This window comes from Chiloscyllium punctatum, chromosome 15 (genome assembly GCF_047496795.1).
Source record: "Chiloscyllium punctatum isolate Juve2018m chromosome 15, sChiPun1.3, whole genome shotgun sequence".
NCBI lineage: Eukaryota > Metazoa > Chordata > Chondrichthyes > Orectolobiformes > Hemiscylliidae > Chiloscyllium > Chiloscyllium punctatum.
Window position 1 is genome coordinate 57,376,003 of NC_092753.1, and position 14,858 is coordinate 57,390,860.

General features: G+C 39.5%; 1 protein-coding gene across 1 annotated transcript in view; it reads right to left on the reverse strand.

The window, feature by feature from the left end:
- Window positions 1-6,677: 6,677 nt before the first annotated feature.
- Window positions 6,678-14,858, reverse strand: part of ccdc181 (coiled-coil domain containing 181) — a 38,168-nt gene continuing 29,987 nt past the window's right edge. The window contains exons 5-6 of the mRNA XM_072585198.1: window positions 10,721-10,875; window positions 6,678-9,542 (exon numbers count right to left, since the gene is read on the reverse strand). Of these exons, the coding sequence (XP_072441299.1) occupies window positions 9,374-9,542; window positions 10,721-10,875 (324 nt within the window). The 3' untranslated portion in view covers window positions 6,678-9,373. The remainder of the gene's footprint in view (window positions 9,543-10,720; window positions 10,876-14,858) is intronic.

Consider the following 14,858-nt stretch of genomic DNA (forward strand, 5'->3'; position numbering starts at 1 on the left):
ATGCCACAACCTGGACTGATTTTATGATTCCTTCACTTACTGGCCTTCTGATTTCTGCCTCTATTTTTGTCCTTTAAGACAAATGCCACTGGGTGAGCTTGTAGAATCATGGAATTGCTTCCTGGTCAACATGCAAGGTGGCTTCGATAGCCCTTAAGACTTCCTGAAAACCTTCCAGGTATTTAATTCAGACTTCAATCAAGCAGCCATTTTTAAATGAAAAATTATGAGCCAATTTAGGTGAATCTTTCTCAACCAATTTCGCTCATCAAGCTTGGGCCTGAGCCTTTTACAACAGTCAGTGATTACTGCACCTGCTGCTTCTCGTTAAGTGACCAGAACCAAAGTTATATACCCTTAATCTCTAACAAGCACCTCAGTACAGGTTCTCAGTCAAGCTGAGGCCTTGCACAAACTTAAGGGCTGGAGTCTAGAGCGAGTTCTGTAAAAGACTGGTTCTACAATCACTAAAACGGCTGCACCACTATCGATCTCCATTAGAAACAGGTGACCATTTAAACAAAGGTTTACTTTGGTTTTGATTTCAATATTACTAAGCAATTGAACTGTTCCAATCCAGATGTAGGTGGACTTTTCAGGGTATGCACTCTCCTGGATACCAACCTGTCAGTTGTCTTACTCAGTTTAGGTCTAGATTGACTCTCTCAAGTCAGCATATCGGCAACAACTATAATGACTTGCTTGCCTGGATCCTGAAGAAAAATTTAACCATTTGGCTGAATCATAAAGTCATCGAGAAGTACAGCACAGAAACAAGACCCTTCAGTCCAACCTGTCCATGCTGACCAGATATCCCGATCCAATCTAGTTCCACCTGCCTGCACCTGGCCCATATTTCTCTAAACCATATTCATATACATATTAAATGCCTTTTAAATGTTGCAATTGTACTAGCCTCCACCACTTCCTCTGGCAGCCCATTCCACACATGCACCACCCTCTGTGGCCAGAAATCAGAAGGCCACTATAAGGTCACCCCTCAGCCTCCAACACTCCAGGGAAACCAGCCCTAGCCTATTCAGCCTCTCCCTATACTTCAAATCCTCCAACCCTGGCAACATCTTTGCAAATCTTTTCTGAACCCTTTCAAGTTTCACAACATCTTTCCAATAAGAAGGAGACCAGAATTGCACGCAATATTCCAAAAGTGGCCAAACCAATGTCCTGTACAGCCGAACATGACCTCCCAACTCTACTCAATATTCTGACCAATAAAGGAAAGAAGACTAAACACCATTTTCGCTATCCTATCTCCATGTGACTCTAAAGGAGCTGTGAACCTGCACTGCAAGGTCTCTTTGTTCCGCAACACTCACTCGGACCTTACCATTAAGTATATAAGTCCTGCTAAGATTTGTTTTCACAAAATGCAACATCTTGCATTTATTTAAATTAAACTCCATCTGCCACTTCTCAGCCCATTGGCTCATTTGATCAAGATCCTGTTGTAATCTGAGGTAACCTTCCTCGCTGTCCATTACACCTCCAATTTTGGTGTCACCTGCAAGCTTACTAGCTATACCTCAAGTTCACATCCAAATCATTTATATAAATGATGAAAAGTAGTGGACCCAGCACTGATCCTTGTGGCACTCCACTGGTCACAGGCCTCCAACCTGAAAAACCCTCCACCACCACCCTCTGTCTTCTACCTTTGAGCCAGTTCTGTATGCAAATGGTTGTTCTCCCTTAATTCCATGCGATATAACCTTGCTAACTAGCCTCCCATGGGAAACCTTGTTGAGTGCCTTACTGAAGTCCAGACAGATCACATCCACCACTCTGCCCTCATCAATTCGCTTTGTTACTTCAAAAAATTCAACCAAGTTTGTGAGGCATGATTTCCCTGCACAAAGCCATGCTGACTATGCCTGATCAGTCCTTGCCTTTCCAAATAAATATACTTCCTGTCCCTCAGAATTCCCTCCAACAACTTGATGTCAGGCTCACTAGTTGATAGTTCCCTGGCTTGTCCTTACCACCTTTCTTAAATAGTGGCACAATGTTAGCCAATCTCCAGTCTTCCAGCACCTTACCTATGACTTTTGATGACACAAATATCTCAGCAAGAAGCCCAGCAATCACATCCCTAGCTTCCCACAGAGTTCTAGGGTACACCTGATCAGGTCCTGGGGATTTATCCACTTATGCATTTCAAGACATCCAGCACTTCGACCTCTCTAATATGGACATTTTTCAAGATGTCACCATCTATTTCCCTACATTCTATATCTTCCATGTCCTTTTCTACAGTAAACACTGATGCAAAATATTCGTTTAATATCTCCCCCCATCACCCACTGCTCCACACAAAGGCCGCCTTGCTGATCTTTGAGGGGCCCTATTCTCCCCCTAGTTACCATTTTGTCCTTAACGTATTTGTAAAAACCTTTTATATTCTCCTTAACTCTATTTGCCAAAGCTATCTCATGTCCCCTTTTGCTTCCCGATTTCTCTTAATTTACTCCTACTGCCTTTATACTCTTCTAATGATTCTCTCAATCTATCCTGTCTATACCTAACTTATGCTTCCTTCTTTTTCTTAACCAAACCCTCAATTTCTTTAGTCATCCAGCATTCCCTATACCTACCAGCCTTTCCTTTCACCCTAACAGGAATATTCTGTCTCTGGACTCTATTAACTCATTCCTGAAAGCTTCCCATTTTTCAGCCATCCCTTTACCTGCAAACATCTGCCCCCAATCAGCTTTTGGAAGTTCTTGCCTAATACCATCAAAATTGGCCTTTCTCCAATTTAGAACTTCAACTTTTAGATCTGGTCTATTTTTTTCCATCACTATTTTAAAATGAATAGAATTATGATCGCTGGCCCCAAAGTGCTCCCCCACTGACACTTCAGTCACCTGCCCTGCCTTATTTCCCAAGAGTAGGTCAAGTTTTGCACCTTCTCTAGTAGCTACATCCACATACTGAATCAGAAAATTTCTACTTCATGCTTAACAAATTCCTCTCCATCTAAACCCTGAACACTATGGCAGTTCCGGTCTATGTTTGGAAAGTTAAAATCCCCTAATATAACCACCCTATTATTCTTACAGATAACTGAGATCTCTTTACAAATTTGTTTCTCAATTTCCTGCTGGCTATTAGGGGTCTATAATACAATCCCAATAAGGTGATCATCCATTGCTTATTTCTCAGTTCAACCCAAATAGCTTCCTTGCATGTATTTCCGGGAATAACCTCCCTCAGTACAGCTGTAATACTGTCCCTTATTAAAAACGCCACTCCCTCTCCTCTCTCGCCTCCCTTTCTGTCCTTCCTGTAGCATTTGTATCCTGGAACATTAAGCTGCCAGTCCTGTCCATCCCTGAGCCATGTTTTTGTCACTGCTATGATATCCCAGTCCCATGTTCCTAACCATATCCTGAGTTCATCTGCCTTCCCTCTTTGGCCTCTTGCATTGAAATAAATGCAGTTTAATTTATCAGTCCTACCTTATTCTTTGCTTTGTCCCTGCCTGCCCTGACTGTTTGAGTCGCTTCTTTTCTCAACTGTACCAGTCTCAGATTGGTCTCTATCCTCACTATCTCCCGGGGTCCCACACCACCACCACCTCCACCGCCCCCCTCCCCCCACCCCCCACCTTACTAGTTTAAATCCTTCCAAGCGGCTCTTGCAAATCTTCCTGCCAGTATATTAGTTTTCTTCCAATTTAGGTACAATCTATCCTTCTTGTACAGATCACTTCTACCCCAGCAGAGGTTCCAATGATCCAAAAATGTGAACCTTTCTGCTATACACCAGCTCCTCAGTCATGCATTTATCTGCTCTATCCTCCCATTCCTACCCTCACTAGCTCATAGCACGGGGGAGTAATCTTGATATTACTACTCTTGAGGACTTCCTTTTTAAATTCCTGCCTAACTCTCTGTACTCTTCCTTCAGAATCACAAACTTTTCCCTTCCTGTCATTGGTTCCAGTGTTTTCCAAAATAGCATATTTGTTTGAAATGTGAATAGCCACAGAAGACTCCTGCACTACCTGCCTAGCTCTCTTACCTTTCCTAGAGGTAACCCTGTGACATTATCTGCAACTTTCCCCCTTCTCGTATCTGCAACTTTCCCCCTTCTCGTATCTGCAACTTCCCCCTTCTCGTAACTGCAATCAATCACACCCCCTTGCTCTTGTAAATTCTTCATTGCCTCGAACTGTCACTCCAACTGTTCCATTTGATCTGATTGGATTCGCAACCGACTGCATTTATTGCAGATATAATCTTCAGTAAAACGTAAACTCCCCCTAAACTTCCACATCCGACAAGAAGAGAATATCACTCTTCTAAGGGCCGTTTTTGCTTCTTCCAATCTGCAGACCCAGAAAATCGCACCATCTTATTCCTCTACAGAACACTGCTCCAGGCTAATGTAATACTTATGGCTTATATTTTTAAGTTCAGTCAAGAGACATCTCAATAAAACATATAATCAAGAAAGAACCCACTCTATTCACTAGTTCAGACTTACAGCAAGGCCACAAGGCCACACTTAAAACTATTCACTTATCTGTTCCTGTGCTGTGACCTCTCCCAAGCAGGTTCCCCCAAGATCAGTTGTGAATTTCACTGTTTGTTCATTTCCCCAGATGCATTCCAATGTCCAGCAATATATGAATGCAACAGCAAAGGCAGTAACTGTGCAGGTTCACTGCTAAGTCAGTTAGCAGTGTGGGTCTCTCTCTCTCTTCCCCCCCCCCTTTTGCACAGCCCATGTGCTACCTTTATCTGTTCCTCTGTTTTAAAAGTGTCGTTGTTTTGACTTTTCCTCTCAAGTTCCAAAACAATGCAACAGCATATAAAACAGTAATTGCTGCTCGTGGAATTCAAGGACTCAGTTTCCAACACTTACAATACCTCAAAAAAGGAGCAGCCTGTTACACCCAGAAATCTTTCTCATCTTCCATCTTGGATTACACAGAATCCTAGCTTTGTTTTAGGATTTTGTTGTGGAATGACCAAGAGTTCCTCTATTCAGGATATGGCCTGAGTGAGGTTATGCAAGTGCCTTCACTCAAGTGGTGTTCCCAAGCTCAGTCGGACTGGCGTGGAAGTCTACTACCATTGGAATACCCTGTAAATCATATGCTCCACTTGTCATATTCTCCAATGATAGTTGTAGTGCCTGTTGAAGTCCTGTTGGGCTTCAGTTAGTCAGCTGGTTTGCATGGTTACATCATTGATCCCACATACCAAACAAACAGTCTCTTAGCATCTCATTAAGGGTTAAATAAAAGTCACATACCTCTGCCAGTCATCCTAACCTTGCCAAAAATCCTGGATCTCAATTTGCCAAGTAAAATGAATGGCATCTCAGAATTAGAGGAGACTTGGTGTTGTAATATTTCTTAACTAAATACATCAACTTTTGAAATGTTTTAGTATCTACTGCCTCAGGGAAAGTTAACCAATAAAGCTGCAGGTCCATAAACTCATTGTTTTTCATCTGCCCCAATGTAATTTGCCTGGAAAATAAAAGGTTCTTTCCACACATTGGCCTCAGTCTTTAACAGTGAGATTGAACAAGTCAAGCTTATCAAATATGGCATGATGCCAGTAATGCATACCACAATTCACAGACAACTGCTGCGAGTACATTTCTTCAGTAGTGCGCTTTTCTCTCATCGCTACTGAAAAAACTCCACAGAGGCGAGTATCTTCAAGGAATGTTTTACCTTAGCAATTTCAAGTTTTCCTGACTCCCAGTTAATGAAGTACTCCTTTGTGAGTAGCTTAACCTGGAAACCTCCCCCGCACCCCTCCCACCCCAACCCAAACACCACCGAACAATGACATTTGTAGTAAGAGATTTGGAAACGGAATCATTGTAGCAAAGGAGAGAGAAAGTAAACTGATCACACTTTCCTTAAAATATGGAATGCATAAGTGAGAATTGACAGAAACAAATACCTGTGGGTCTCCTACAATAATAAAAACAGCTAGCCATTCACACAATCTTTAAAGACAGTTTATCAACAATCATTCTTCCTAAGGACAAAAACCATAATTTTTTTTTTATATATCAGGACCACCCTGTCAGTAGGTCATGTCTGGTTCAGCTAGGACTCACCTTATGGCAGAGTGGTTAGCACTGTTGCCTCACAGCACCAGAAACCCAGGTTCAATTCCCGCCTCAGGCAACTGTCTATGTGAAGTTTGCACATTCTCCCCGTGTCTGCATGGGTTTCCTCCGGGTGCTCCAGTTTCCTCCCACAGTCCAAAAATGTACAGGTTAGGTGAATCAGCCATTCTGAATTGCCTATAGTGTTAGGTGAAGGGGTAAACGTAGAGGAATGGGTCTGGGTGGGTTGCTCTTCAGAAGGTCGGTGTGGACTTGTTGGGCCGAAGGGCCTGTTTCCACACTGTAAGTAATCTAATATAATCTAAATGGTGATAGATTATAAATGTTAGCTTGCAATGTTGATACAACCAAAATAGAAGCAAAAGTTTGTTAAACTCGTATCAAACCTTAATTAGTCCATACGATAAAAGTACAATACAAAGGTCTGGTCTCTATTTTGTTATGATCTCAGTCAATACCAGTTTTTAGAATTTTCTCTGGAATCTGAAAACCCAGGTACTTATTCAAAGAACGAAGTTACAAGGTTCATGGTTTAAAACAAAATATTTTTACTGCAGCATAATCAATGAACAAAAATATTAATAACTACATTCTTAGTCACATTAAAAACATTAAAAATTGCAAAGGACAATTACTTATGCTGTAAAGCAAGCTTTTAAATATGAATGTCCTTCTAAAATTATTTAACTTAAACTCCAAAATACTCAAGTCATACTTATCAATTATTGGAAGATTAACCTGGTTATTGTTTCAAAGATGCCAAATATCTACATAAGTTGTTTTTAAAAACATAAAGGCCATGAGTATCCAGAACTGCTACTAGGTCCACTATAATTCTTAGTTCTTGGTTCTATTGGAATTCTCATTGTTACCCTGTGGTATTGAGTAATAATGCCCACTGCTGCTATGTGCCAACATTACCAGTTTGTGGTTGGCCTAATTTGCTGCCAACATCCTTTTTTCTTGACTACGTTTGACAGCCTAATTAGTTTACAGTGGTAGAGGAAATCCGCTAATAAGTCTTAAAGAGGCAAGGCTCTTGTTTTAAGCAAGATGTAATTTAATACATGGTAGCAATTAAGTACATTAGATTAGTAAGTTAAACATTGCTCCTAGGACCACTGGGAGGGAAATAGACCTTCACCTATCCCACTAGATGCTATGATGTTGTCGTTCTCCTCTCAAGTATATATGGCATTATCAGATCACGTGGAACTTAATACAGTCTCCAACATTTACACTTCAGAACCATTACCTTATGCATACGAGTGCAGTTCAGCCTGAACAGCATCCAGATAAAGGGTAAGGGTAATGAACATATTGGCATCTCTATGCTTTAACTATGTATAAAGCTCAATGATTAATGATATTCCTTCTTCAAGGTACCTTTCTCCCCATCCCAATCTCAAATATAATAATGAGAAAAATGAGAAAGTAAGCTACCATGCTGAATAAGAATTGGTATGGTGAGCAAGCAGCTGGCCAATTGCCTTTCATATTCCTCACAGATTGGTCAATCATGATCAGGCATTTAATGGTTTGTTTTTTTGTGATTTAATAAGGCAACCCTTTGACCTCAACTGGACTACGGATCTTGGTTCTCCACTATACTTTTCATTTCCACCAATGAGAGGCAGGGATCAAAAAGACCTGCCCAACAAGCTTACTTTTGTATTACTAGTCACAATCCTAAAAATATCAAAGATGTCTTTAATGAGTTCAGGTTTGTTTGTCAGAAAGCTACTGTTGGAACCAAAAAGAAAGCCTATAGGTAAAATTAAGAATATTTTTAATATCACATAAAATTCAAAAACACATTTGCTTGTGACATATAATGTCATCCAACCAAACTCTTTTATAACAAAGCTTTGTGCATTGTTTCATATTCATAAATATTGGTTGAATTCTTGGAAAACATTTTTATGTCCACAAGCTACACATTTTCCTCTAAGTCATGACATTTACCTCCAACACCTACATATAATTTTATGCAGATACAGTAGCAATGCAATAACACTGACACATCATTAGCCTTGACCAAGCATCATTAATTCCTCTTTGAAAGAAACTTTCTAAGTGAACCGTCAAATTCCATGCTTGTTATAATTTTTTCTGTACAGTTTTCAGTGATAACGCAAAGCTGTATAACAAAATTATATTGGGTATTGTTCTCATTATGATTAGTCTTCTGCTATTAAAATTTTGTCTATTTAGAATCTGAATTAAACATGGTACAACTGAAACAATTATGCACTATTCAAAGAAATCCAAAGAATCCTATGACATTCAAGAAGGCAGGTTTATTGGTAAATAGCTCTGAAGACAGGAACTTAAGAAAAAAAATAGTATTTCTCGGAACTTCCTCAAAGCTGCTACACCTTACTAGTATAACTTTGGCAGAAATAAAGTTTCATTCAAAATTATACCAGAAGAGCAGAAGCCCCAGAGAAACTACATACAATTGAAGAAGGGGAAACACGTTAGTATGCATCCCTGGACTGGATATGATGACACAAACTCCCGATTTCAGTCAGACAATCATGGAAGAACTGTATATAAGGTTGGGAAATTTCGAAATGGAAAGCAGCAAATCAGCAGGATACTTCTAAACACTGTTGACTAACAATTCCAGAAAACAGAGTTGGGCATCCACCTATATTAACTTAAAAAGGATGCAAAAATTCAAAGGGGAGAGAAACTTATAAACTTAACTGTAAAATGAGCTGTAGGTATAATAATGCTATCTGATTGATAGTCAAACAATATATCCCCAAGTTTAAAAGGTTTAACTCACATGAGTAGGTGAAAGTTAACTCATTGCTTGCATATACAGAACTACACCATTTCACGCACAAACACTAATTATTTGTTTATTTTTAACAACTGTCAGTGATTTGTTGTGGAAAGTATCAATGTTAACACTGGTATACTTCAGTCTATTAAAACAAAAAGAACATAAATACTTTAAAAAATCTTTTAACTGGCATATAAGAAAACATTAACAACTTAGAGATTGTGCAGATAATTTATTCCAACCTAATCATGTGTTGTGGAATGCTCAGACGTTTTTCAAATGTTAACACTGATGTATGAGCATGTTAAAATTACACATTAGAATAGTATTGTGGAAATTTCCTCAGATGTATTCATAGTACTGAAAGTCTGGTTTGCAAACCATTGAAAGATTTCTGCTCATTTGAACTCTGCAATGAGGCATTAAAACATGAAAAGAAGATGTCATAACCATGATTTTCTAGAACCTGTAACCATAATTGTCAAACTGAAATGATTTAGATTCACTAAGGGTGCATAGTAAAGTCTGCATTCTTTTAACTTTTCTAGCTTCCATCAGAAACTTCCTGCATCGCTCCTTTGCAGCCAATTGTTCTGCCCGTTTCTCAGCTTTCTTTCTTTTTAGCCACCTGCAATGATTCAGAAGAAAGAAAGAAAAATGACGGAATCAAATTCTTGCTGAATTAAGCAAACTAAAAGTAAACAATTACACCTGTAAACCGAACACCCCTCGTATTGCCTCTCATATTTTATGATTTAATTAATTACAAAGATAAGCTCCTCAAAAGTGAAGTTGCAGGTAGAGTAGTGAAGAAGGTGTTTGGTACATTTGCCTTTGTTGGTCACTACACTGAGTATAGGAGTTAGGAGAGCATGTTGCAGCTGTACAGGACATTGGTTCAGTCACTTTTGGAGTTTGGCGTGTAATCCAGGTCTCCTTCCTATCGGAAGGATGTTGTGAAACCTGAAATGGTTCAGGAAAGATTTACAAGGGTCTTGCCAGGGTTGGAGGGGTGGAGCTATAGGGAAAGGCTGATAGGTTAGGGCTATTTTCCCTAGAGTGTCAGAGGCTAAAGGGTGACTTTATAGAGGCTTATAAAATCAGGAGGGGCATGGATAGGGTAAATAGGCAAGATCTCTTTCCTGGGGTGGGGATTCCATGTTGCCACTTTTGGAATACTGCATTCAATTCTGGTTTCCCTGCTATAGGAAAGATGTTGTTAAACATGAAAAGGTTTCAGAAAAAGATTTACAAGGGTGTTGCCAGGGTTGGGGGGTTTGAGCTGGAGGAAGGGCTGAATAGGCTGGGGCTATTTTCCCTGGAGCATCAAAGGTTGAGAGGTGACCTCATGGTAGTTTATAAAATTATGAGGAGCATGGATAGGGTGAATAGTCAAGGTCTTTTCCCCTGTGTAGGGAAGTCAAAACCAAGAGGGCATAAGTTTGGGGTAAGAGGGGAAAGATTTAAAAGGGCAGGCTGGTACAACTACTATATTTAAAAGGCATCTGGATGGGTATATAAATTGGAAGGACTGGGAGGGAAGTGCTGGCAAATGGGACAAGATTAATTTAGAACACGTGGCCAGTATGGGCGAGTTGGACCAAAGGATAAGTTTCCATGCTTTACATCTCCATAACTCTATTTCCAAAACCTTTAGGTATTTGCAAAGGCCATCAATTGATACAGTCAATTCAAGTACTACCCACAACTGTTGCTGGAATGTGGCATCCAATCTTTTTACTTGTTCGCACTTTTAGTCACCAATCCTTTCTCTCAAAATGGAATTTAGTATTAAAATTTCCTTACTGCTTAAAAGCTTTTTCAGAATCTTCCCTTGTGTGAACTTTTGAGTTGTAATCCTGTTCCCTTTTTCTCATGGCTTCTATTTGCTGCTCTTTAATTTGCTGTTCCCGTTTTTTCTTTAGCCAGAGATTGAAGGCTTCATTTGGATCTCGGTGTTCCTATGAAAACAAAAATAAACAGTTTCACAAAGTGGCATAATTATCCCAGCAGATATAGAAAACACTAGATTTTCTTTTGTGAGAGTTTGAGTTTAATTGTAGAAGTACAATAATTATATAAATATGTTGTTTTAAACTGTCTCTTCCCGTTTTAGCTATACCTTCTCATTAAGATACTTTTTCTGAATCTTGTTTTGGTGGTTCAGCAAATAGCTAAGGGAAAGAGTTAAAATTAACCATGACTGACAGGAAATTGATTTTCCTTTCCATGATAGTGTTTCTATTCCATCTGATATTTTCCCAGTAGTAACAGACAAGTTTGAAAGATTGTCAAGCAGGATATTATGGAGTAGAAGTTTTAGTCCACCATTCTTTATTACAAGTTATTAGTGCATCACAGTAAGCTGCTGAAGGCATTGCATTTAGAACAAAGCAAGAATCAGATATAAAATACAGTTCAACAGCACTTTTTTGTAATATTGGCAGTAAAGAAGATTTGCATTCTGCTTCACAGAAAATGACTAAAGAAATGTCCTCCTTTTATCTTTTTAAAATTTCTTCTCGAACTGAAGTGTTTTATTTAAGAAGTAATTGTTGTGGTGTAGTAGCTACATTAATCCATTTTATAGCCCATCACTTGGAAATACCTGTGATATTCAAATTTAGTTAATACTATAAACTGGGGCATAGGTAGTAATGATCCAGCCCAACATTAGCTAATGTGGATCCTCAACTGCAACAACTGTCTGAACAATTGCAAGTAAAATACACAAATACAGTTTTTGTGTGGCAATTCATGAAATATTTTGATGAGAAGATGCATTTTGCAGTAGTCCAAAAATATAGTAAGAAAGTGTATTTGTTTAATTCATTATATTGAAAACATAAATAGCTACAAAACTTTAAAGGTAGTTTGTATAATTGAATTGAACTGAATTGAATTTATTGTGACGTATACCGAGGCACAGTGAAAAGCTTTGTCTTGCGAGCAATACAGGCAGATCACAAAGTTATGTAGCATAGATAAGTAAATAATAGGTAAACAGCGGCAAAAACTAAACCACAGATACAGGCAAATGTTGAGTTTGTGAATATTAAGTTAACCTTTAAAAAATAACCTTATTTATCAACTTGTAATTAATACTCCAGAATGTTATGAATATTGCCCCAATTTCACTTGACCTAATTTGGGCACAGTGACCAGTTTTTTCTCTCTGGCAAATGCTTGGGCATGTTGGCACCAGGGAGATAGCCACCCCCTTCCTGTGACTTCAGAAACTGTTCTGGGTAGGAGAGCTTTAAATGATCCTTTAATTACTTAAACGATAAATTAAGGGCCTCATCCTATCATTCACCTGATCAACTGTGGTCCCAGCAGGTGAGAAAAATGTCAATCTTCCTGACTAGTGAAATGGAGGGGCTTGCCTGCTGAGTTGGAGATGGGCCTGATCTGTCCAATCTGGAGTTATGGGGGGCTGAAGAGGGTCGGAGGTGATCATTGAAAGCTACCTCCTTGTCTTTCCCTCTGAACCCCTTGATATGCTTCTCCTTGTGGACCCATTCTGCAACAACCCCCAAAATAGTCACTTTGCTTCTTATTACTCCTGGTTTGTGCTCTCAATGTTTTTTTCCAGCGCATTAGATTGGTATTGATGAGATACAATGTTGTGATGACATTGATTATTTTTTGTGTCATAGTGAGTTGCTGAAGAGAATTGCCCCTTTATCTCTCAGCTGAGTTATTGACCATTGCACCCATTGTGAGTAAAGTTAGCGAGTTTTGAGAAGATTTGTAGCTCAGGTTGAGGTTCTGGACGTAGGTTTGCTCACTGAGCCGGAAGGTTCATTCTGACATTTCATCACCATACTAGGTAACAACTTCAGTAAGCCTCGGGAAGAAGCACTGCTGATGATTCTTGCTTTCTATTTATACGTTTGGATTTCTTTGGGTTGGTGATGTTGCTTCCTGTGGTGATGTCATTTCCTATCCTGTTCTTTTTCTCAGGGATGGTAAATTGGTTCCAAGTCAATGTGTTTGTTGATAGAGTTCCGGTTGGAATGCCATGCCTCTAGGAATTTTCGTGTGTGTCTCTGTTTGGCTTGTCCTGGGAAGGATGTATTGTCCCAGTCAAAGTGGTGTCCTTTCTCATCCATTTATAAGGACATGAGTGAGAGAGGGTCATGTCGTTTTGTGGCTAGTTGATGTTCATGTATCCTTGTGGCTAGTATTCTGCCTGTTTGTCCAATGTAGTGTTTGTTACAGTCCTTGCACGGTATTTTGTAAATGACATTAGTTTTGCTTGTTGTCTGTATAGGGTCTTTCAAGTTCATTAGCTGCTGTTTTAGTGTGTTGGTGGGTTTGTGGGCGACCACGATGCCAAAGGGTCTGAGTAGTCTGGCAGTCATTTCCAAGATGTCTTTGATGTAGGGGAGAGTGGCTAGGGTTTCTGGATGCATTTTGTCTACTTGTTTGGGTTAGTTGCTGAGAAATCTGTGGACTGTGCTCATTGAGTACCCGTTCTTTTTGAATACACTGAATTTTCCTCTGCTCTGTGCAGTTCCTCTGTGCTGCAGTGTGCAGTGGCTCCTTAGAATAATGTTCTGATGCAACTTCGTTTGTGGATGATGGGATGATTTCTTCTGTTAGTTCAATATTTGGTCCGTATGTGTTGTTTTCCTGTAGACGCTGGTTTGAAATTCCCCATTGGCTGTTCGCTCTAGTGTGACATCTAGGAATGGCAGTTTGTTGTTGTTTTCTACTTCTTTAGTGAATTTTATGCCAGTAAGGGTATTATTAATAGTCTTGAAGGTTTCCTCTAATTCGTTTTGTTTAGTGATGACAAAGGTGTCATGCACATAGTGGACCTAAAGTTTGGGTTGGATGGTTGGCAGAGCTATTTTTTTGAGTCTCTGCATTACTGTCGCTGCTAAGAACCCTGATATTGGAGATCCCATGGGTGTTCCATTGGTTTGACTGTAGGTTTTGTTGTTGAAGGTGAAGTGGGTGGTAAGGCATAGGTCTACTAACTTGACTGTCCTTGCTGATGATGTTGCTGGTATTTGGTGTATGTGTCTTTGGGCCTTCTAATAGTGTAATCAGTGTTTTCTTTGCCAGGTTGATGTTGATTGATGTGAACAGGGCTGTTACATCAAAGGAGACCATTATTTCATCTTCTTCTTTCTTGGTGTCTTTGATGGTCTTCAGGAATTCTTGGGTGGAGTGGATGCAGTGGCGTGAATCTCCTAATAAGGGTTTTAGTCTTTAGTGTAGCTCCTTGGCCAATTTGTAAGTTGATATTCTAGGTAGCGAGACTATGGGTTAAAGGGGTCTCCTGGTTTGTGGATTTTGGGTAATCTGTAGAAGCGTGGTGTGTTGGATCCATCTGGTTTCATTTTTTTGGAAGTCGATCTTATTTATTTCTCCAGATTTCTGAAGGTTTTTGAGTAGGGCTGTGATTCGGTTCTCTAGTTGTGGGGTCAGGTCTATCGCCATGTCTTGGTAAGCATTGGTATCTGCAAGTCATGCATTCACTTTTTCAATGTAGTCTCTTTGACTTAAAATGACTGTCAAGCATCCTTTGTCTACAGGTAGGATAACAATTTTTTAAATCTTTTTTTAGTTTTTCTAGTTCTTTCCTTTCTTGTGTATTGAGTGTGTTGCCTTCCTTTTTTCTGCTGGTGCAACTGTCTGTCTGATGGTTTTCTGGGTTACTTCTGAGAGTTGGTTGTCTTTCAGTGTTGTTTCGAATGCTGCTAAGAAATCTTTCTTGCCTGTATCCTGGAAGTTGTAATTTAATCCTGTTACTAAGATGGCTTTTTCAGTGCCTGTTAAGGGTCGGTCAGATAAGTTTTTCATCCATGCTTCTGTATTATCAGTGTTGTTACTTTGTGTAAGTTTGTCTAGTTTTTCTCTGCAGGTCTAGTTTTTTTTCATTTTCTGTGTTTGTCGCTGTCTAATATCTACGGCTTGTTGAACTGTGTCA